At 39.6% G+C, this 22887-nt stretch overlaps 1 protein-coding gene across 2 annotated transcripts in view; it reads left to right on the top strand.

The window, feature by feature from the left end:
• LOC146695967 (uncharacterized) overlaps positions 1-17350 on the top strand; it is a 43799-nt gene extending 26449 nt beyond the window's left edge. Inside the window, exons 3-4 of one of the 2 annotated variants that reach the window (XM_085478468.1) lie at positions 11823-11880; positions 15840-17350. In XM_085478468.1, the coding sequence (XP_085334594.1) occupies positions 11823-11880; positions 15840-15861 (80 nt within the window). In that variant the 3' untranslated portion in view covers positions 15862-17350. Of the gene's footprint in view, positions 1-11822; positions 11881-15839 lie in introns of those variants that run through there. The other variant, XM_085478469.1, reaches the window with a different exon arrangement.
• The last annotated feature ends 5537 nt before the right edge of the window (positions 17351-22887 follow it).

Raw genomic sequence — 22887 nt, 5'->3', positions numbered from 1 at the left:
GAGCATCCTCACACAGAACATGACATCGTGGTTTGGGAACAGCTGTGTGAAGGACCAAAAAGCTCTCCAGAGAGTGATCCGTACAGCAGAACGCTGCTGCAGGATTGCTCTCCCCCCGCTTCAGGACACCTACACCAGGAGATGCCGGACTAGAGCAGCGCAGATACTGAAGGACCCGTCCCATCCAGGCAACAAACTGTTCCAACTTCTGCAATCTGGTAGAAGGTTCCGCATCTTCCGGGCAAGGACAGAGAGACTCAAGAGGAGCTTCTATCCCCAAGCCATCTGTGCCCTAAACACACACACCCGCCCTCTCACATCATCTATAATTGACTGAGACAGGACTCTCTTCCAGACACTCTAAACCAAGGCACAATGTACATTTCAATTCCTTTAATTTTAAATATGTTTATATTGTCTATCCTGTAAAATAGTCAGATGTCTATTCATATTAATGTACAGAATTCACCTGCTTGCTGCTACTACTGCACATTCACCCTGTGTATATACTATATGTATATATATATAATGTTCTTCCTCTACACCCCCCCCCCCCAATTTTTGCACATGCCGAGGAGCGTGTCAGGCTACATTTCACTGTGTGTTATACTTGTATAACTATGCATGTGACAAATAAAGAACCTTGAACCTTGAACCTTGAACCTGACTCCAGCTCGTCGCCGTAACAGACTTGTGTGGGAAAATGCTCACATTCGATGGCGTCTGGCACGTTGGAGAGGTGTGCGCTTCACGGATGAATCATGGTTCACATTGTTCAGGGCAGATGGCAGCTGAGAATGTCCCAGTTCTTGCATGGCCAGCATACTCACCGGACATGTCACCCATTGAGCATGTTCGGGATGTGCTTGACCGGCGTATACGACAGCGTGTACCAGTTCCCACGAATATCCAACAACCTCGCACAGCCATTGAAGTGGAGTGGACCAACATTCCACAGGCCACAATTGACAATCTGATAGACTCCATGCGACGATGTGTTGCACTGCATGAGGCAAATGGTGGTCACACCAGATACTGACCGGTTCTGGGTCCCCAGACCCCCAATAGCGCAAAAAACTGCACATTCCAGGGTGGCCTTTTGTTGTGGGCAGTCTGAGGTACACCTGTGCACTACTCATGATGTCAGATCAGCATCCTGATGTGGCACACCTGTGAGGTGGGATGGATTATCTCAATATAGCAGATGTGCCCACTACCACACATTTGGACTGATTTGTGACCACTGTTTGGGAGGGATGGTTATATTGTGTATCTGGAATGAATTTTAGGTCTCTACGTCCATCCCATGGGGAATGGGAGCAGTAACAAAGGTGTTGCGTTTATATTTTTGTTGAGTGTATATTACAGTCTCAACTTGAATAATGAAGGACTTTCATTTGAAACTTATATAATATTATATAATAATCCGTTCTTGGAAACAGAAACTGTTCCGCATGGAAAACTGCCAAAATAAAACAAACCAGTGCAAACAGACTAATGAGATTGGAAGAAATCTGCAATGCTTGTGTTTACGGCTAAGCAAAAGAACAAGTGCTTCAGAGTCTCAAGTTTGAGAAACAGGGAAGAAACAGATTTAGAATAATTCTGTTTTGCTAAGATATTCAAGGTCCTAAGAAATACATTGGAAGTGTGCATATTTCATGAATATGATGGTAATTCTGTGCTTTTTTCACTTTTACTCATTACTAAGTGTTATGTTAAGTAAAATGTTTTTCTGCACTTAACTGAATGTTTTAAATATCAAGGGGAAAAAGTCAAGATCAAGCTAATTCAAGTTGTGGGTCTTAATAATATCTCTCCATATATTTTCATTGTTTTAAAATTCACAAATCAAGAGAAAGGACTTTGGCTGTGTCCATATTGTGAACAAATCATACACATATATGCTTCTAATGTTTTTAATATAGATGTACTGGAACATGATATAAACATCTTTTCCGCCACACACTCTGGCGGTAAAGAATTTGCTGTCACCTCTAGTCCACTCAGATATTCATGCAAAAGCACAGTGTATTTCCCTGTGACTCTCAGCCACCGAATAAATGCTGCATGTATAGAAAAGGTGTGACTTTGTGCATGATGTCTGGATAGTACTAGAACTGGAGCCTGGCTGAAGTGTCAAAGCAGTGGGTCTGTGGAGGCAAGCGTACCTTTTTCACTTCTCTTTTTCGCTGTCAGTCAATTCCTCTTGTGTATCATTCAGTACAGATGAATAAGCTGCATTCCAAATCAAATAGAGCCTGTTGAAAACAACTGTTATTTCTTTCACAAACAGGTGCAACCACTGATGTGAATCCTACAAGCTGAGCTTAAAAAGAACTTCCCTAGTATTAGGTTAAATTAACACGTAACCCTCAGTGATAAACCCTAAAGAGCCCAAGTGTCCTTTTTTGTTGCTAGGGAACTGCGGAGTTAGCTGTCAAACCTGCATTCATATGGCTGCTTAGTTACAGGAACGGTTGTGGAGTTAACATAACTCAACATCACATAGCTTTACCTCAGTATAACTGTTTTTGGCTTGTTTTCAGTAAAAAAAAAAAAAAAAAGAATGTTTAAGTACAGTACAAGAACCTACAAATTCAACTGAAGTATGTACCACCTCTGTCTAAAGTAAGAAAATAATTTAATCACTACTTAAACTGACATATAATTAAATTGAATAACATTATCCAAGCAAAAACCCCAAGGTGGTTAGGGTTATTTGTTATTTATAATACTAGTTTTTTGTTGTAATGTTTTTTTTACCTGCCTATTGTGCACTTTCCAACCAGCCTGTATTAGCAGGCTGCATTAGCTCGGGACAACTAGCATGCCTATAGCATCAATGCAGAGAAAGCAAGTAAGCCAGTGCTGAGCTTGTGATGACATTCTTATTTTCTGCTGTCTCTGTGCGATCATAGTTTATGTTCCACTGATGCATTTTTGCCTTAATGTGACTCAATCCAAATAAGCCTGTTTACAGTTTTTCACTACACAAAAGACAAAAACTGATAAGGAAGCAATTTTTCAGGAAAGGCTTATGAAGTCAAAGTAATAAGAAAAAGAGAGGAAGTGGTGTACAGTCCTGTGTGGATTTCAGTATCCACTAGGATACATTTTCCACATTATGCATATGTAAGCAGTTTTCTGTAAGAATCTATAGACCAGTGATGTGCTACTGTTACAGCAGCACTTTTCACGCAGCCTACTTAAGATTGAACTCTTATATGTTTTTTCAGCCTTTTATTACTTTTCTGTTTTCTGTGATTGGTAACGAGATGGAGCAGATGGGCATTGGGCCTGCTTTGATTGATAATACCCTGACACATGGAAGTGTGGTCAACTTGTGTCTGCTGAGCCTCACCTTTGCTAACTGGACCTCTTGACAGTGTTTGTGGTGTGAATGCCTTTTGGAACCAATAATATGGTTATACAGGGTGGGCCATTTATATGGATACATGTTAGGATGGCTGGGTCATTGACCCAGGGTTTTGAGTTTATATATTATTTATCATTTCTATTCTTTGGTTTCTTTGTTAGAGTTATGTCTTATGGTTTGTCTCTGTGTAATCCTTAGTTGCTGTCTCCCCTGTCCGCTATATCCCCGTGTCCAGTCAGTGCCTGTGTCTGCCCTGGTCCCACATCTCTGTTCCCTCTGTTTTAGTGCCTGCATGTGAGTCTGTGTCTTTTGTTCAGTCTGTGTTATGTGTTTCCTGTTTTACTTTGAGGGTCTCTGTCTTATCTCAGTGTGTTCAGTTTACGCTTCCTTGTCTCGTCAGTTCTGATTTCCCCCAGCTGCGCTCTCCTTCTGTGTCTCATTCCCCTCGTTACTTCCCAGTGTATTTAAACCCTGTGTTTCTCTGAGTCATTGTCGTGTCGTCCCTCATTCTGTGTGGATCTTTCACGAATTGTTTACAAGTTTCTGACCACTTATAAAATGTGTTCAATGTGCTGCCCATTGTGTTGGATTGTCAATGCAACCCTCTTCTCCCACTCTTCACACACTGATAGCAACACTGCAGGAGAAATGCCAGCACAGGCATCCAGTATCCGTAGTTTCAGGTGCTGCACATCTCGTATCTTCACACCATAGACAATTGCCTTCAGATGACCCCAAAGATAAAAGTCTAAGGGGGTCAGATCGGGAGACCTTGGGGGCCATTCAACTGGCCCACGACGACCAATCCACTTTCCAGGAAACTGTTCATCTAGGAATGCTCAGACCTGGCACCCATAATGTGGTGGTGCACCATCTTGCTGGAAAAACTCAGGGAACGTGCCAGCTTCAGTGCATAAAGAGGGAAACACATCATCATGTAGCAATTTCAAATATCCAGTGGCCTTGAGGTTTCCATTGATGAAGATTGGACCCACTATCGTTGTACCCCATATACCACACCAAACCATCACTTTTGTTGTTCCAACAGTCTTGGAGGCATCCATCCAATGTGGGTTAGTGTCAGACCAATAGCGGTGGTTTTGTTTGTTAACTTCACCATTCACATAAAAGTTTGCCTCATCACTGAACAAAGTCTTCTGCGTGAACTGAGGGTCCTGTTCCAATTTTTGTTTTGCCCATTCTGCAAATTCTGTGCGCCGATCTGGGTCAACCTCGTTGAGATGCTGCAGTAGCTGGAGTTTGTAAGGCTGCCATTTGTGAGTAGCTAATATTCTCCGAAGGGATGTTCGACTAATGCCACTCTCCAGTGACATGCGGCGAGTGCTACGCTGTGGGCTCTTGCTGAATGAAGCTAGGACAGCCACTGATGTTTCTTCATTAGTGACAGTTTTCTTGCGTCCACATTTTGGCAAATCCAACACTGAACCAGTTTCACGAAACTTAGCAAGCAGTTTGCTAACTGTAGCATGGGAGATGGGTGGTCTCGTAGGGTGTCTTGCATTGAAATCTGCTGCAATGATCCGGTTATTCCATTCACCAGATATCAACACAATTTCGATCCGCTCCTCACATGTTAACCTCTTTGACATGTCAATGGCTGTGAACAAAGAGAAACTTGTAAATAACTCATGAAAGAATAAAGTTATGTTGAAACCAAGCACACCATTGTTTTTCTTGTGACATTACCAATAAGTTTGATGTGTCACATGGCCCTCTTCCTATTGAAAAAACAAAAGTTGTATCCAAGATGGCCGACTTCAAAATGGCCACCATGGTCACCACCCATCTTGAGGAGTTTGCCCCTCACATATACTAATGTGCCACAAACAGGACTTTAATATAACCAACCATTCCCATTTTATTACGGTGTATCCATATAAATGGCCCACCCTGTAGTATAACGGTTTGTTATTAACTTTTGTTGATTTAATGTTTATGAGTTATGATATGACTTTTTGATAACCTAAGACTATACACATTGTCCAAGTATGACACTTTTCTAAAGCTATCCTCTGCAAGAGGCCTGTTCACCTGTATGTAAATTTGACTGTGTTTGTGGTGGTAGCGAATGTGTGTACGACAGGAGGCACACCAGTGAAGTCTTAAATACAATAGAATACAAATTAGTACTGGAAGAGCTTTAGCTTCACTGCAGCTCTGATCTGCAGTTAGTGATAGTATTTCTTCTGACTTGGTTGCAGTTGGGGTTCTTTCTATGATGCACTGAGCATTTCTTATCAGCTCACCTCTTTTCACTGCCATTGCACTCAAATCTCAATATGCCATAGTATGTGTTTTGTCCTGTGCTCTCCTTTTTCCTCTCTCTTTCTCCTCAGTAGTTGTTAGCCTGGCTCTGCTGGCTATTGCTTCCTGTTAAAACTGAATTCTTCTCAATTCTCAAGTTCTCATAGGGCAAACACTATGAAAAAGCACTTGAATCACTGGGATTCTCTCACTGACATTTTCCTTACAATACAAGCATCTCAATCCAGATACTGTTTTGAATTATTGCTATGTGAATAAAACTGGATTGAACTGAAATGAAAAAAGTTGATGGTTTGGGATTTCCATAACAGCAACCTGATCAGCCCACTGGTAGGAAAACAGGAGTTACTCATCAGCAGCAACTGAACGCTGAACAGAAAAGTGAGAGATTTGTCCATTTGTAAATGAAGGTGTTTTTTTCTTATATGAATGAAAGAAAATATAGTTTGTTAAATATCGGCTGACCCAAGTTAAATCTGTGGGTGGTAAATATGTTGGTTACTCTTCAACTTCATCAAGTAGAAGAATAACCATAGTAACCATAATTGAACTCCATAGTTCAGATTCAACAGTGCATATTTGACTGAGGTGTAGCTTTTAGCGTTTACGTTTTGCACATATTGCATACTGATACATACTGCATCTCTGTATGGTTCTCCAGCTGCACCGTGGCACACAAACAGGCACTTTACATTCAAATTCAAATTGTATTTGTCACACACACAACCATACACAGTATGACATGAGGTGAAATGTTTATTGCTGTGCAATGCCCAACCATTAAATGACAGTAAGAATTGACAGTAATATTTACAGATTTACAGATCACTACAAAAACTTACAGATTTTATTAATAAAAAGAAATTATAAGACGCATGCAAAAAGAAAAACCAGAGTGCGTGTGGAGATGTGATGTGTGTGGGAGAGTTCAGTCCTACACCTGGTTCAGGGCCCGAATAGCCTGGGGGAAGATGCTTCTTCTTCAGGGTCATTAATATGGCCAAAAAAATCCTCGGACAACCTCTTCTCTCCCCGAAGGACCTGTACAGCACTCGCTGTCTCAAAGGGGCACGTGGCATCTTACTGCACACACCCAGGACACCGAGTGTTTAAGCTGCTGCCGTCTAGCAGGAGAATTAGGTTGCTGAGGTCGTGGACAAGCAGACTCAAGGACAGCTTTTAGAACAGGGCAATAACCCCAATCAATGCTAACAGCTGACCTGATTGGCTACTTCCCTGGACTTTTTGGGGGGCAATCGTGTGGAATAAACATTCATTCTTTAATTTATCATTCATACCTTTTTTGCACTTTTTATCCACTTTAAAGTTTACTGTTTTGTGTTTTGTTGTGTTTAGCTGTGCTTAGTGCCGATATGGGACAATTTTGCAATTTCGTTATCATATCTTTTATTTCAAACACACAAACATGCGAGTGGTATCAATCTCCTCATCTTAGTCTTGGAAACCAAATGAGGATGCATCAGTTTAAAACTGTTGAACTATTAGCTTAATCTTTGATAGTTGCTGAGCAACTATAGGCTAAATAGCTTACTTGATTACCTTCAAATTATAACAAATGTAGATTCAGTCATCTAGATTTAGCTCATGGGGGTTATTTGCTTTTGTTATTTGCATGTAAAATTTGATTTGTTGTTTTGCATGGGTGGAGTTGATTTCCCAGATGTAAACATGCTTGACACTGGAACGAATTTAGCTGTTCATCTACAGCATCTCCCTTATGCATTTTATGATGCAGGCTGACAGACCTCCCCTATTTTCACATAAAAACCTTGCCGGTACAGGTTTACTATATATTACACAGAATATTGGGACCTCTTTTATTAGAAAGTGTGTCAGGAAAGTGAAAAGGCCCGGGAACATTTAGCTGGAAACTTCATTAAGGGTTGAACTGAAGGTCTGTTGGATGATGGGATGGCACAATTCAGTGAAATCACGAGTTCACACAAAAATGTGTAATTTTACACACATACAATGGTGAGGCACACAGGCAGGTCAGCAAAGTGATGGCAAAGTTCAACAGAAGCTGGGAGCTTGCTTTTGCATGTGCAAGTTCAATTTATGTGTGTAGCTTGTGTAATTAAAAGTTTGCAAATGTGCTTGTGTGCGCATGTGCGTATGTGTGTGAGATCAGAGGTCCTGTGTTAAGGACAGGCCTGCTAAGTAGGCCAACAGCTGCTTCCCTGGCAATTCATCTCCAGTCAGCTTTGAAGCCTGCTTTTTCCTCTTATTATTTCAAACCAGGCACATTTGACATATTAATTGAGCTTTCTTTTGTATTCTGGTACACTGACCATCATCATTTTTACTTGCCGGACTTTTACACAAACACATTTAACATCCCTTTGTAGATACAAGCATCTGAGAAACACAAGTGACCAGGTGTTAGTTCCAAGGTTGGTTTATCTATTATGTATTCAAATAAATGCAACATATTCACCACCTGCATGTGCGTGTGTGTGTGGTAGCGTGGGTGTTTATAATTGCGCATTGCAGAAATTACAAACGCTGCTGCTCTGTCCCTCTACCACCTATCGGATGTGTGTGTGTTTTTGTGCCCTTTGATGCTGGACAAAAGACCAGTTCTCCCTTGATCACTCATTTCTTCTCTCTCTTTGCTCTTGTTCTTTTCTAACTCATTTTTCCATCTCTTCTTAACAAAAATGGAAAAATAAACTACAGAGTAAAATACTGAACAGTGGCACAAACACGTGCACACACACTATCCCTCTTTTTGTCCATCACTCTTCATGGCGCACGCAGCGAAGTGCATTCAAGTGAAGCAGAGCACACAGCTGTGAACCAGCCCAGGGGCTTGTCCTCTCTCTCTTTCTCCCTTTCTCTGTATGTCTGTGTGTCTTGACAGCTTGGACCACTGGGACACAACCAGAGGTGTAAACAGGTCAACATGAGAATGAGGGCACTCTCAGTGCACGAGAAACAATCAGAGAGTAGCACCGTTGACTCAAAGAACTGTCTGTGCTTGCTGTTTAATTAGAATATTCAGCATCTTCACACACACGGGTACACACAAAGTGAGTGGTTAATCTGTGTTAGAGTTGATAGATGACCACAGTCAGCGGTCAGCCTTTCTTCCTCCCTACAGCTGCTGTGCCACATGCTCACTTGGAGTGGTGAAGCACATGCAGCAGGCCTCCAGTGTAAGCATGGTAAACTGCCGGAAACACTGGTTATATAATCACAGCATGTGTTCACTGTCACTGTGGTCTGGGCAAAATCTCCTGTTTACACAGCACAAACACATCTGCATTTGGTCGTCTTCTCTGTCAGTATTCCACCTGCACTGTCCAGCTTTGATGAGTGTAGCAGCACTAAGAGTTTTGGTTCAACAGCTGTTTAACCCGAGTCCACTTAATATATGAACATCCTCCCACATACCTCATCGATTACTGTTAACCTCATGTGAGCTGTATATGTGGTTAGTTTTACGGGTGATTTATGAAAGTTGTTGAAACTGTTTTCTGAACACAGGCACAGCTGGTTCATTTCAATATCAAGCTGGGCCAGTCACAAAACTCTGTAACATGCAGTCTTATCACTGCACTTTCCTTGTAAATACAGTACTTTAAAAAAAAAAACAATTTTTACAGCAAAACCCAGTTTGTACTGGCACAGCGTGTTACTAAATCAAGCCCTTAATCTCCAAGAGAACACTGGTCACCCATCTAAGGTTTGGGTTGGATGTGGGGTTTTCAAATTTATAACAGTTTGGAATTCTGGAAAAAGCATTTAATGGTAAAACTTGAAGAGAGACGTCATTTGAACTACAGTATCTTCTACAGTATCTTCTAGTTTCTGATAATATATCTCTTTTTAAATGTAAAGGCAGGTTTACATTTAGTGTCCATCATTTGGTAAATGGTATATGGTCTGTATTTGTATTAGAGATGGCACGATACCACTTTTTTATGTCCGATACCGATACCGATATCATAAATTTGGATATCTGCCGATACCGATATGAATCCGATATGGTGTTTTTTAATCAACAAAACTGTTTTTTTTTAAATATCTTGCTGCATTTTGTATAAGTTCATACTCAAGTTTAAAACAACAACTACACTAAAGCTATTCTGTTATACCTGTATGCAAAAAAAAAAATTTCATAGTACAGCAATACTGATCAATCTAATAAACTTAAACCTACACCATCCTCCCTATTCTGGTATTTTAAAGAGTACTTAGCATAAATATTAAGCAACCTAACTAATAGGGTTCCAACTCCCAGCAACAACAAAAATAAATAAATAAAAAATAGGGAACCACCCCTCACGCTCCACCTCATGATGCTTAATCAACGTAATCAACCTTAATTTGATGCAGTGTGAAAAAAAAAATGCACAGAAATCAATTATTTTTCAAGAAATATTAAATAGATTCAACATCTTTCTTCAACAAAATTGCAGACTGCACAGATGGTACCTTCCCAAAGGAAAAAGTAGTATAGCTTACTGGGGTATATTAGACTTAATAGTTACTATATACAGTAATGGACTTCTATTCATTTTGCATCAAATTAAAACTTTGAGTGTCAGATAATTATTTATTAAAAGCTCGACATTTTAAATGAGAATAAGAAAGAAAAGTATGTCTTTGTGCCCCCTTTTCCCTGTTCATGCCCTATCGGCCCCCCTGGCTAAACTTTGCTAGATCCGCCCCTGCACAGTTACCAGCCGTCAGCTACGTAGAAAAAGATCCTCGAGTAGAAAGTAATATTAAATACATTCTAACAATAGCTGATCAAGCTTAAACGTGCTGCTGTTGTTCAGCCGCTGGTTTCCTCTTTCTGGTGCAAAGTGGGCCAAAAGCAAACTAGAGACACGGACTCGCGACAGAAAAGCCGATCAGCTGATCGTTAAGCAGTTTCATGATTGAAGTAGCAGCAAGAAGAGGCAGTCGCTTGTTAAGCTTAACGCAGGAATGCTTTACAAACATTCAGAGATGGACTTACACACTTGCTTTACTTCTCTCGGGATAACTTTGTCGGAGATGAAATGCCAGGTTGCTAGCGAAGCTCCACATGCTATCCAGACCACTGACAGGTCCCGCATGCCACAGCCGCTCTATCACGTGATGCATACTGCTCCGACGTGCTAACCTGAGGTGAGTTACGGTGTGTTGCAAGTTTTGTGAGGTGCTTTCGTGATATTTAATGGATCGGATTACATTTTTTATTTTTCTCCGATATCCGATCCAGTAATTTAGGTCAGTATCGGACCGATACCGATACGTAATATCGGATCGGTCCATCTCCAATTTGTATAGCGTTTTACTTGGTCCTAAGGACCCCAAAGCGCTTTACACTATACACAATCATCCACCCATTCACACACACATTCACACACTGGTGATGGCAAGCTACAGTGTAGCCACAGCCACCCTGGGGCGCACTGACAGAGGCGAGGCTGCCGGACACTGGCGCCACCGAGCTCTCTGACCACCACCAGTAGGCAACGGGTGAAGTGTCTTGCCCAAGGACACAACGACCGAGACTGTCGGAGCCGGGGCTCAAACCGGCAACCTTCCTTGTATGTAACTAAAGCTACAAGTAACTAATGTAAATGAAAATTCCCTGGCATTTATATATCAATGAGCGCAATGTTTTGTTTGAGGTCTAGGAAGTCTTCTTTTAACCTCTTCAGACAGAGCTGACTTCTTTGTCTCGGACAACTTCCCTCTATGACAACAACATAAGATTCACGAGTGATTTGGTTAATAGTTTTTCCTTTTTCCTCCTCCTCAGTGTAATTATGTGTGTGGTAGACAGTGACAATATTTGGCATGGCTGGCTCTGTTCCTGACTGACTGGCACGTATTTGAGTAACAGAAACACAATTAGTCACAACTCAAGACAGGGGTGAGAACCAGTTTTTGCAGTCATTATATCACTGAGTAATTTATTGCTGACTGTGGAAGCATAGCGTGACTCTTACTTGTATGTATTCAAAATTGAAAAGAGAACGAAGGAGGATTGACATCAAGGGAAAACACTCATCATTGAGGCAATTCAGTGTGGGAAGATACATTTTTTCACTGTGTGTGCATGTGTGTACAACAATTACTAATCTTAACTAAGAGTATCCAGTTTCTGATGATTTCTGCTGGTTTATTTTTACAGCTCTGATATCTGCTGGCTGCTGCACCAACTCATGTAGGAGTGTTAAACTTTGGGACAGGTGAGTCCCCAGAATTCTTATCTTTTATATATTATATCTGAACTTTTTATATTATTTTATATTATTTTATATTTAGAAGATATGGTTAAATCACTATGTGGTGGAGCTGTTTTTAACATAAAAGTCCGGTGTGCAAAATACTTTTGAGTGCTAAGACTTTATCACAAGTGACCTTAATGCGGAAAAAGTTTTGTGATCTTTATTTATTTATTTCAGTTATCTTAACTGTCATTATATCAAATGAACAGGTTTGTGAGTAACTATGTACCAGTCTGATGTTTTCCAGTTCCAGTGTGTTGGAACACAGATCAGCACAGTTCTCTCAATACTACAGTGCCAATACCACTGTTCAATTTCTGATAATCATTTATCAGATCATTTGCAAGGCAACACCAGACTTGACGTAAACATTGCTTCCCTTACTTTGTCATTTAAAATGTAACATAAAATATAATCCGAACATATACATTTGGTAAACAGGTGTTTAGTAATTAACTAACAAAGGATAAAATCAAACGATTAAAGAAAAAAAAGTTTAGCTCAGTTTACGAGTTGATGGAGGCAGTTAACATTTACAGTCAAATTAGCTCCACCTTCCCCTGCTCTCAGGCTGAGTGAATGACTGATTTTCTTGTCCTTTGATTGTGCTTGGATAAATAATTCTTAAATAAATAAAAATTAAAAATAAATAAATAAAAATAAATAAAACTACTGATATAATTCTAATAGCCTAGGGTTGGAATAAGGGTAGAAATAAGTCATCACAAATGATGACTTACACATACCAGGATAATATTTATATTTGATAAGAACATATTGATAGGTTTGTAGCTTGAACCTATTCGCTGGAACGTTGAAGGCAATATAATTACACCGCAAGCAAGACACGAAGTAGGCAAAGTTCTTCATGTTTCTCGTGCACGGGAGAGAACCGGACAAACGCCGTTCCTTCGCTTGACCCCAGTTGCTCTCGTCCGTTCTCCCGTAACACTGCTCTTTTATTGAGGTTACATGAATATGCATAGGTTAACATATGTCTACATACAAACAAAGAGTACCTTGCCTTTGTGTGTGTGTGTGTGTGTGTGTGTGTGTGTGTGTGTGTGTGTGTGTGTGTGTGTGTGTGTGTGTGTGTGTGTGTGTGTGTGTGATTTGTGTGAGGTCAAGATGTGACCCTGTGAAGACTCCCCAAAGCTGGTGCCAGAGTCTAGCGGGTCCATCTGAACAAAAGGCTCTTATACTTAAAGAGATATACGTGTGTTTGCTATATCAACAAAGAGAAGATAGGACCTCTCTTATGCTCCTAGGATGTGGGTGTGCATTCCACTCTAGAATGCACACCAAGCCTTTGCAGCCTGCTAAAGATCACAGTCCTATCACTACACAATTGATTATACACCTCTAAGCATATATGGTTAAATATTTCTAAGCATAAATGACAATCAACAATACAAAACCTAACACATATTATTTTACTTAAGTGAAATGATATGCAAGTGTTACACCAAATATAACAAGAGTGAGAACAAGCAAGACGATTTCACAGGAAAGCATTGCTATTAAGACAGAATTAGTCTGAAGTTCAGTTGAGATGAAACGAAAAAAAAGTCCAGTATCAAATCCAGAAATGATCAAATTTGGCAACGCTTTTTAATTTATTCAGTCGGTAATATGTGAAAACCCAATAAATTCAGAGAGAACAGAGAATGTAAATCATCTACAGGTTATGAAAATTTGGAAAAACATGGAGTAGGTAACACCTTTGGTAGTTGAAGTGCTGACATAAGAAGTCATCTTGGGCAATGGATAGGTTCAAGGTTCAAGGTTCTTTATTTGTCACATGCATAGTTATACAAGTATAACACACAGTGAAATGTAGCCTGACATGCTCCTCGACATGTGCAAAAAATGGGGGGGGGTGGAGGAAGAACATTTTATATATATATATATATATATATATATATATATATATATATATATATACATACACACACAGTGGGGCAAAAAAGTATTTAGTCAGCCACCGATTGTGCAAGTTCCCCCACTTAAAATGATGACAGAGGTCAGTAATTTGCACCAGAGGTACACTTCAACTGTGAGAGACAGAATGTGAAAAAAAAATCCATGAATGCACATGGTAGGATTTGTAAAGAATTTATTCGTAAATTAGGGTGGAAAATAAGTATTTGGTCACCTCAAACAAGGAAAATCTCTGGCTCTCACAGACCTGTAACGTCTTCTGTAAGAAGCTTTTCTGTCCCCCACTCGTTACCTGTATGAATGGCACCTGTTTGAACTCATCATCTGTATAAAAGACACCTGTCCACAGCCTCAAACAGTCAGACTCCAAACTCCGCCATGGCCAAGACCAAAGAGCTTTCGAAGGACACCAGGAAAAGTATTGTAGACCTGCACCAGACTGGGAAGAGTGAATCTACAATAGGCAAGCAGCTTGGTGTGAAAAAAAATCAACTGTGGGAGCAATCATCAGAAAATGGAAGACATACAAGACCACTGATAATCTACCTCGATCTGGGGCTCCACGCAAGATCTCATCCCGTGGGGTCAAAATGATCATGAGAACGGTGAGCAAAGATCCCAGAACCACACGGGGGGACCTGGTGAATGACCTGCAGAGAGCTGGGACCAAAGTAACAAAGGTCACCATCAGTAACACACTACAACGGCAGGGAATCAAATCCCGCAGTGCCAGACGTGTTCCGCTGCTGAAGCCAGTGCATGTCCAGGCCCGTCTGAAGTTTGCCAGAGAGCACATGGATGATACAGCAGAGGATTGGGAGAATGTCATGTGGTCAGATGAAACCAAAGTAGAACTTTTTGGTATAAACTCAACTCGTCGTGTTTGGAGGACGAAGAATACTGAGTTGCATCCCAAGAACACCATACCTACTGTGAAGCATGGGGGTGGAAACATCATGCTATGGGGCTGTTTTTCTGCCAAGGGGACAGGACGACTGATCCGTGTTAAGGACAGAATGAATGGGGCCATGTATCGTGAGATTTTGAGCCAAAACCTCCTTCCATCAGTGAGAACTTTGAAGATGAAACGAGGCTGGGTCTTCCAACATGACAATGATCTAAAACACACCGCCCGGGCAACAAAGGAGTGGCTCCGTAAGAAGCATTTGAAAGTCCTGGAGTGGCCTAGCCAGTCTCCAGACCTCAACCCCATAGAAAATCTGTGGCGGAAGTTGAAAGTCCGTGTTGCTCGGCGACAGCCCCAAAACATCACTGCTCTCGAGAAGATCTGCATGGAGGAATGGGCCAAAATACCAGCTACTGTGTGTGCAAACCTGGTAAAGACCTATAGTAAACGTTTGACCTCTGTTATTGCCAACAAAGGTTATGTTACAAAGTATTGAGTTGTATTTTTGTTATTGACCAAATACTTATTTTCCACCCTGATTCACGAATAAATTCTTTACAAATCCTACCATGTGGATTCATGGATTTTTTTTTCACATTCTGTCTCTCACAGTTGAAGTGTACCTCTGGTGCAAATTACTGACCTCTGTCATCATTTTAGGTGGGGGAACTTGCACAATCGGTGGCTGACTAAATACTTTTTTGCCCCACTGTATATATATATATATATATACATACACACACACACACACACACACACACACACACACACACACACACATTGGGTGAATGTGCATGGTATAGGATAGTGTTGGAAAAGGCAAATTGTGTGTGTGTGAGAGGTCACCCTTGTGTAATCCCTGCTTTAATGCATCAACTGAGTGATGGGACTTGGTTAATATTTAATGTTGAAGAAGTTCCTAATGGATGAATAAATCAACCTTCATCTTTACCTGGAGTTGACAGATTTCTGCATTCTGAACCCAGAAGCTACACACACACACACACACACACACACACACACACACACACACAAATGACAGCACGTTTTTTGTTTCTTTCCTGTCTTTCAGCTTCGATGCTTCCTTACCATGACATGCCTCTTGATGAGATGCTGCTGTGACAACATGCACCCCAGAGAGAGCAGAAGGGGCAAGAGGATCGATACATAACCGGTCGCATAAATGATCAGGCCAATCAAAACTTCGCAGTGAACAGCGACTACAAGCAGACATAAATACTCTCTCTGCCTTTTCTGCGGTTGCTGCTACTGATGCTGCTATGCATTTACTGAGGACCACCAGAAAAAACGAATGTCATTGTTCAGATGGGCGAAGATTTGTCCCTGCATTGCCAAAAGGAACAGAAGAAAACAAAACAACTGAGAATCTGCGGTTGCCAATTATAAAGCCCTACCTCTTTGGAAAGACAGAGCCCTTATGGATAAATTAAGTTATATATCAAGAGTAGTTGTTCCTGCTAACTGTCTCTTCGCTGTCACACCTGTAAGCATTTGAAAATTAAAATGTGTGAAAACGCAGTTTTAGGTAATGGTAACTACTTTTACAAAGTAATTGTGGATCTGGAATTGAAGCACAAAGTTTACTTTAACCTCTCAACATCTGTTAGATTACCAGTGACAAGTTTGCGTTAGTATTAGGTTTATGTCTACTTTTTATATTGAATTGTAACCAATTGAAAATCTTAAAACTGTTAGACCAACATGCATGTAAAAGAACTGATTTGAAAAGCAACATTTTCTAGTTTATGAAACTATGCTTGTTTAGCATGTGGCTTAAACTTAATTATAACCTTTTCCTTATTTGGTTCACCTGGTGGATGTTAGGAGGTTAACATTTTTTGTGGATAAATTTGATAGTTTTGGCCATAATTGTCAGAAATTATATTTCTATTCACTACAGAATTTCTCAAGATGTAAGACAAGAAACTAATTTGACAATTGGCAGTCACAAAGGATGGGACAAGCCACTTTCAATTTTGAGTTTTAGCTAGTTGTTACTACATACATCTACTGAGGCATGACCACAGTGTGCAGTATTAGAGCCAACCATGTACAGGCCCTGACTACAAAATATATAGAAAAACATATGTACCTATAATTATATACACACATGTAATGAAGAATACACATAAAACACAAAAAATTCATATCACTACAAAAAAGTAATAAAAGCAAATATGGATTAAAAACATACATCATCATAACATCAACACACAGGTGATGGGGAACAAATATGGTCTCTGGTAGGGGCCCCAAAATGTGATTGTAAACATGCTTTTGTTCCTACACAATGAGTATTATATATATATACACACGCGCGCACACACACACAGTCATGTGTTCTCTTGCAGTAAGTTACATTAATTTCCTGTGGATTTGCTCTAAATGTACCCATTCTGCCTTTCCTTTCCTTTTGTTACAATTGTGGATGCATATATTAAATACATATATGTTTTAGATAATGAGGTCAGTGAATGAACAAATATCTCAAAACGTCTTGATGCAATCATCCAGGTAAGTAAATCTCCAAAAGTTGATTCTGTTCATCTGGACGTAGCGTTTTGTGGGAGAAACGTTTCGTCACTCATCCAGGTGACTTCTTCAGTCTCAGCTGACTGCAGGTTTCCCCAATCTTAACCCAGGAATGCTGGTTAGAGCGCGGAGTCAAGGAAGCCATTTACGTGAAAAGGGAAAGACCATCTCTGAATTGAGGAGCTTTCGCCATCTTACAATACTATGATTGCAGCCATTCCCCAACTCTCTGTGAATGGTACTCATGGCCATTGATCAGTGGTCTTTGATCAGTGGGTTTTGGTCAGTGGTTTTTGGTCAGTGGTTGTTGATCAATGGTCATGAGAATTTGCATAATTAAGATTAAGGAGCTGACCTCCCAGCCCATTGTTCCTTCAGTGGGCTGGTTTCAGTCATTATGCAAATGTACTGTTTATAAGATTGGGGAAACCTGCAGTCAGCTGAGACTGAAGAAGTCACTTGGATGAGTGACGAAATGTTTCTGCCACAAAACGCTACGTCCAGATGAACAGAATCAACTTTTGGAGAAATATCTCAAAAGCTCAGTGTTCAGAATGAATTTTTTTTTTTAACTTTCACTTTTTCTCTACTTCTGGCCACCACAGGTGCCATTCAAACTCATTTCTCTAAAGGAATACAATCTTTAAAAGGGTTTAAGGCCCCATTCACACACGCCCAGAGAACGTTTGGAAGCCGCTGGCAATCACCGGTCGATAGGAAAAGACGTGCTTTCCTAACCAGTTGGTGAGCGGTTGTGGAAGTTGCTGATTGTTGCTAGCCCTAGAGACTGGCCAGTGACCTTGTGGCAACCATTACCCATAGTTTTCATGGAAGCTGCTGACTTGTCTGCAAAAACTCACCAACTACTTGTTCATCTGTAGTGAAACTGTGAAAAAAGCAGCTCAAACTGGAAACACAAACCATTTATCTTCAAATATAAAAGATGGATGTAGGTCTTGGTTTCTAAAGTCCCATCTTGAAGCGTCAAGGTAAAGAGTTTTGCGATTGCCATCTTAGTATTCTGAAACCACATTTGAAAAGATAGACAAGTCTTATTTTGAAACCCCATATCAATTCAATTCAATTTTATTTATACAGCGCCAAATCACAAAAGTGCTCAAGAGAATTTATATTGTAAGGTAGACCCTACAATAATACCTACAGGGAAAAACCCAACAATCAAATGACCCCCTATGAGCAAGGACTTTTGTGACAGTGGGAAGGAAAACTCCCTTTGAACAGGAAGAAACCTCCGGCAGAACCAGGCCCAGGGAGGGGCGGGGCCATCTGCCGCGACTGGTTGGGGAGAGAGAAGGAAAACAGGATAAATCATTCAGCATACCCCAAATAATTCTCTTCCCTAAAACACAGCATGACTAAGATTTACCAAATTTACTTATTTTATTTATTTTTAGTGTGACCCCAAAATGAGCGGAAAAGCCTTTACAGCAGAAAAGCCTTTAAAAATCTGAGGGCTGTAGACTTTCGAAGGAGACTACGTCTTTTTTAACCACAGGTTTGGCTCTATGGTGGACATTAAAAAGAAATGCAGGTTTAGGCACTTGCATGCTGGCTTCACCTTCCAGACCCAGCACCTACATCCATCTTTTATACTGTCAAAAAAATTGTTCAAAAAATATGGAGCTGGCGATTAGCATGATAGGTCACTTTCAACCATAACCACTACTAGCCTAATCCTGACCTACAACAAACGTTAACCTAAATTTTGTCTTTCCCTTGTTTTTTCACGTCATTCACTGGTGCAAACAAAATTATACCTCTGCAAAATGTTATACAAGTACAGTAATTGTTACAAAATTCATCTTGTAATAGATTTTTAATTAAAAAAATCCACATCAAATTCCAGATTCCTCTTACTATATTTGGAAGTATTGTTGAATTTTTGTGAAATAAAGTTCTTGCTTAATAATGAGACATTTATTTAAAGGGTTACTGTGAGAATAGGATGTCAGGGATCGAGGGGATATATGTTTAAATATTTTCTTGTTTAGTTTCTGCTCCTTATTCAGCTTTGTGTCAAGATGTGTTCATATACCAACAACATCATGTACTCTAAACCTTGTGTCAACATCAAATCATATATGTAGCTGTGTGTGCTTTTCGTTTTCCACACCTCTGGGTTTTATGGATAACAGGCTTGAGCAACGTTTTCTCATTGGATGGGAAGAAACTCAGGCATGAAAATTACTACTATCAGACACTGTTTTCAGTTAAAACACTAGAAAAATTTGTCAACTTAAAAATTTAACTGGTATGTTTTCTTAGCTTTAAAGACATTTTAAGACTTTTAGACTTTTCAGATGTCAGTTAACCACAGGATATACTGATATCAGTTCCCCCCCCAAAATTGTGAAGGGATTAACTACTATGGGTTGGTAAATATAAAAGCCAAGCTTTGTTTATTATATCAATTTTTAAAGTTGTTGGGGTTTCAATGTCACTTGCTCCTTGTCCCCTTTCCCCATTTTATTACACGTCCTTTTTTGGAAGGACACACTAAAGAACAGATTATAGAATTTAGAATAATGCAGCCATTCTTTACTGTTCTTAACTGTTCACTGTTCCGTTAGCAATTTCATAGTAGCATCTTGTAGATCCTAGCACTTAACACATATGTTCCAGACTGTACTGATTTAAGTACAGACTCTCTCGCCCCCAATGATACCTTACTTTATTTATAAACTCTCTGTTTTTGCTCAACATGAAATAGAAAGCAATTGAAACTATTTGAAGTTTTTACCACTACTTTCAATTTGCCCATTGGTAGCTAAAATGCACACAATCAAAGGTTTCAGAGTACCAGAAATGCTTCTGATTTCACTTTAGGGCAGAACTGAACCATTGTTTTCTACTGTTTGCTTCTCACTATCTGTTTTCTTGTTACTGCTCAGATGTGTGGAAAACATTTTACTTGGTGCATACCTAATGACTCACAGTAATATCGACATACAGACATCCACACACATACAGTTATCCAAACTCTTTTCTGTATAACCTCTTCACCCTGAGTGTCTAGATTTGTTGAAAGGTTAACAAGGCAGAAAATACTACTATATTATCAAAGACCTTGTTTGTTTTTAAAAAGTCAAGAGTAGTAAATCTACTTAGTTTTATAAATATATAGGTTATTATTTTTGACTTCTTGGTATTATAAAACTACTTATTCTATTCAGAGACATATGTAAAAGCTAATAAAGTGACTTTATGTAAAAATGGCTCAGTTGAGTTAGAATTGGTGGATTCACACACACACACACACACACACACACACACACACGATGAAGCAACTAAAAGCCAATTGAAGTATAGAGTATAGAGTTGTAAACAACTATTGGATTAATGGTTGAGTAATCAGTGCCAATTTTATGGACAACCATCTTTTTCAGGTGGTGAGTAAAGGTTGAGTAATAATACCCACAAATGAGATCTCATTCTATTTAGAACAGGCCATTCCTAAGCTACAGACACTGAGTGGTAAGCTCAACTGCGTTGATTCATTCTGAGGACAAAATGCAAACTTGGAGCAGGAAAAGCCTTTTCCAGCCAAGCGTCCAAAAGTAACATGCTGCTTTGTTTCAGTAGATGCTACATATAGCAAATTTTGTAGGAGCACAATTTGCTACTACCCCATTAAAAACTTGCACTGTGTGTACAGTATGACATTATTTATTTACTCATTTAATTAGAACATTAGTATACAGTACATGTATTTGTACATGTGCATGCTCTTGCATGCAAGGAGAAGAGACTGAGTTCAATGACTGACAGTGAAAATGGTTCCCAATTACTTATTGGCTTGGAATGAAAAGTGCATATGTATCATGTCAAGTATGATATGTATTATATCATATCAAATTCTCAGTTATCTACCTCTTGGTGGTCTCAGGAGCGTTGAAGAAAGACAACTGGACTTCTCTGAATATTTGAAAGATATTGAACACATAAATTAACTATTCAATGAACCATTCAAAATAAAGAATTTCCCAAAACAAAGATAAAGAAAGAATAAAGAAAGAGGAGAAGCACAAATGTTTTCATTTAAAGTGTCTCAGTTTCAAATCATTTTGAGTGAAAAATATAACCTAATGTTCCCTTCAACGTGAATAAACTCATATGCAAGGTCACTTTGAGTGGGTGCACTAAGAAATACAACCACCATTGTATTTTGTTGTCATCTTTTGTCTCCAGTAGCTGTTGAAGGATTTGTGCGGTTTCAATCAGAGGCATCTTATTAACACATAAATCAACGATTCCCTGAACTATTCAAAATAAAGAATTCGCCAAATAGGAGAATTAAGGAAAAAGGAAAAGAAGAAGAAAGTGTACTTTATTGGTCCCCGTGGGGAAAATCCCTCCAAGTGTTTCCGTTTGAGGGGTCTCTACTTGAAATGTTCTGTAAGTGAACCGTGTTATCTAAAGTTTGCTTCAAAGTGTCTAATTGCTGTAAACTCACATGTAAGGTCACTTTGAGTGGGTGCACTTAGGAAAACAACCACCATCAGTGTCTCCATTCAAAGTGATCTTGATATGAAACATAGAACTCAATTTGATAGACCTAACATGGAGGGTGACGTAGAATTTATAGCAGTCGATGAGTCTATATTTGAGATCTTCTTTAAGTGAAACATATAATCTAAAGTTTGCTTCAAAGTGTCTAATTACTGTAAACTTGTATGCAAGGTCACTTTGAGTGGGTGCACTTGGGAATACAACCACCATCAGTGTCTCCATTCAAAGTGATCTTGATATGAAACATAGAACTCAATTTGATAGACATAACATGGAGGGTCAGGTAGAATTTGTATCAGAGGGATCTTATTAACACATAAATCAACGATTCCCTGAACTATTCAAAATAAAGACTTCCCCAAATAGGAGCACAAAGAAAAAAGGAAAACCACAAGTGTTTTCATTTGAGGGGTCTCTACTTGAGATGTTGTGTAAGTGAACCGTGTTATCTAAAGTTTGCTTCAAAGTGTCTAATTGCTGTAAACTCACATTCAAGGTCACTTTGAGTGGGCGCACTTAGGAATACAGCCACCATCAGTGTCTCCATTCAAAGTGATCTTGATATGAAACATAGAACTCAATTTTTTAGATGTAATCAGGTAGAATTTGTAGCAGTTGTTGCGTACAACTGGTCCAAGCAAATGCACTTACTGAATTCAAGAGACAAGTTCTTGCATGAGTTGGCCCAATAATACAGACTTGTAATGAATGCTCTTCCTTACCAGTGAGTCCGGAAGTTCTTTTGGAATATCCTGTGTTGTCTGTGTTTCCAAATCCATGAGGGATACCTGGACATGAGTCTCCTTTTATATGAACTCAAGACTCCTCTTGCAGTCCCATCCACATTTAAGTCAATGACATTCAGTCATGAAACCAATGGTTGGCTAACGACTGTAGTAGCGGCCCATTGTATTTTGGTTTCCTCTTTTGTCTCCAGTAGCTGTTGAAGGAGTTGTGCGGTTTCAATAAGAGGCATCTTATTAACACATGAATTAATGATTCCCTGAACTATTCAAAATAAAGAATTCCCAAAATAG

This window comes from Copadichromis virginalis, linkage group LG13 (genome assembly GCF_057382275.1).
Source record: "Copadichromis virginalis isolate Kocher_CV1m ecotype Utaka linkage group LG13, C_Virginalis_male_GT1.1, whole genome shotgun sequence".
NCBI classification, from domain to species: Eukaryota; Metazoa; Chordata; class Actinopteri; order Cichliformes; family Cichlidae; genus Copadichromis; species Copadichromis virginalis.
The sequence above is the reverse complement of the archived record's forward strand: the minus strand, read 5'-3'. Positions and strand labels throughout refer to the sequence as shown.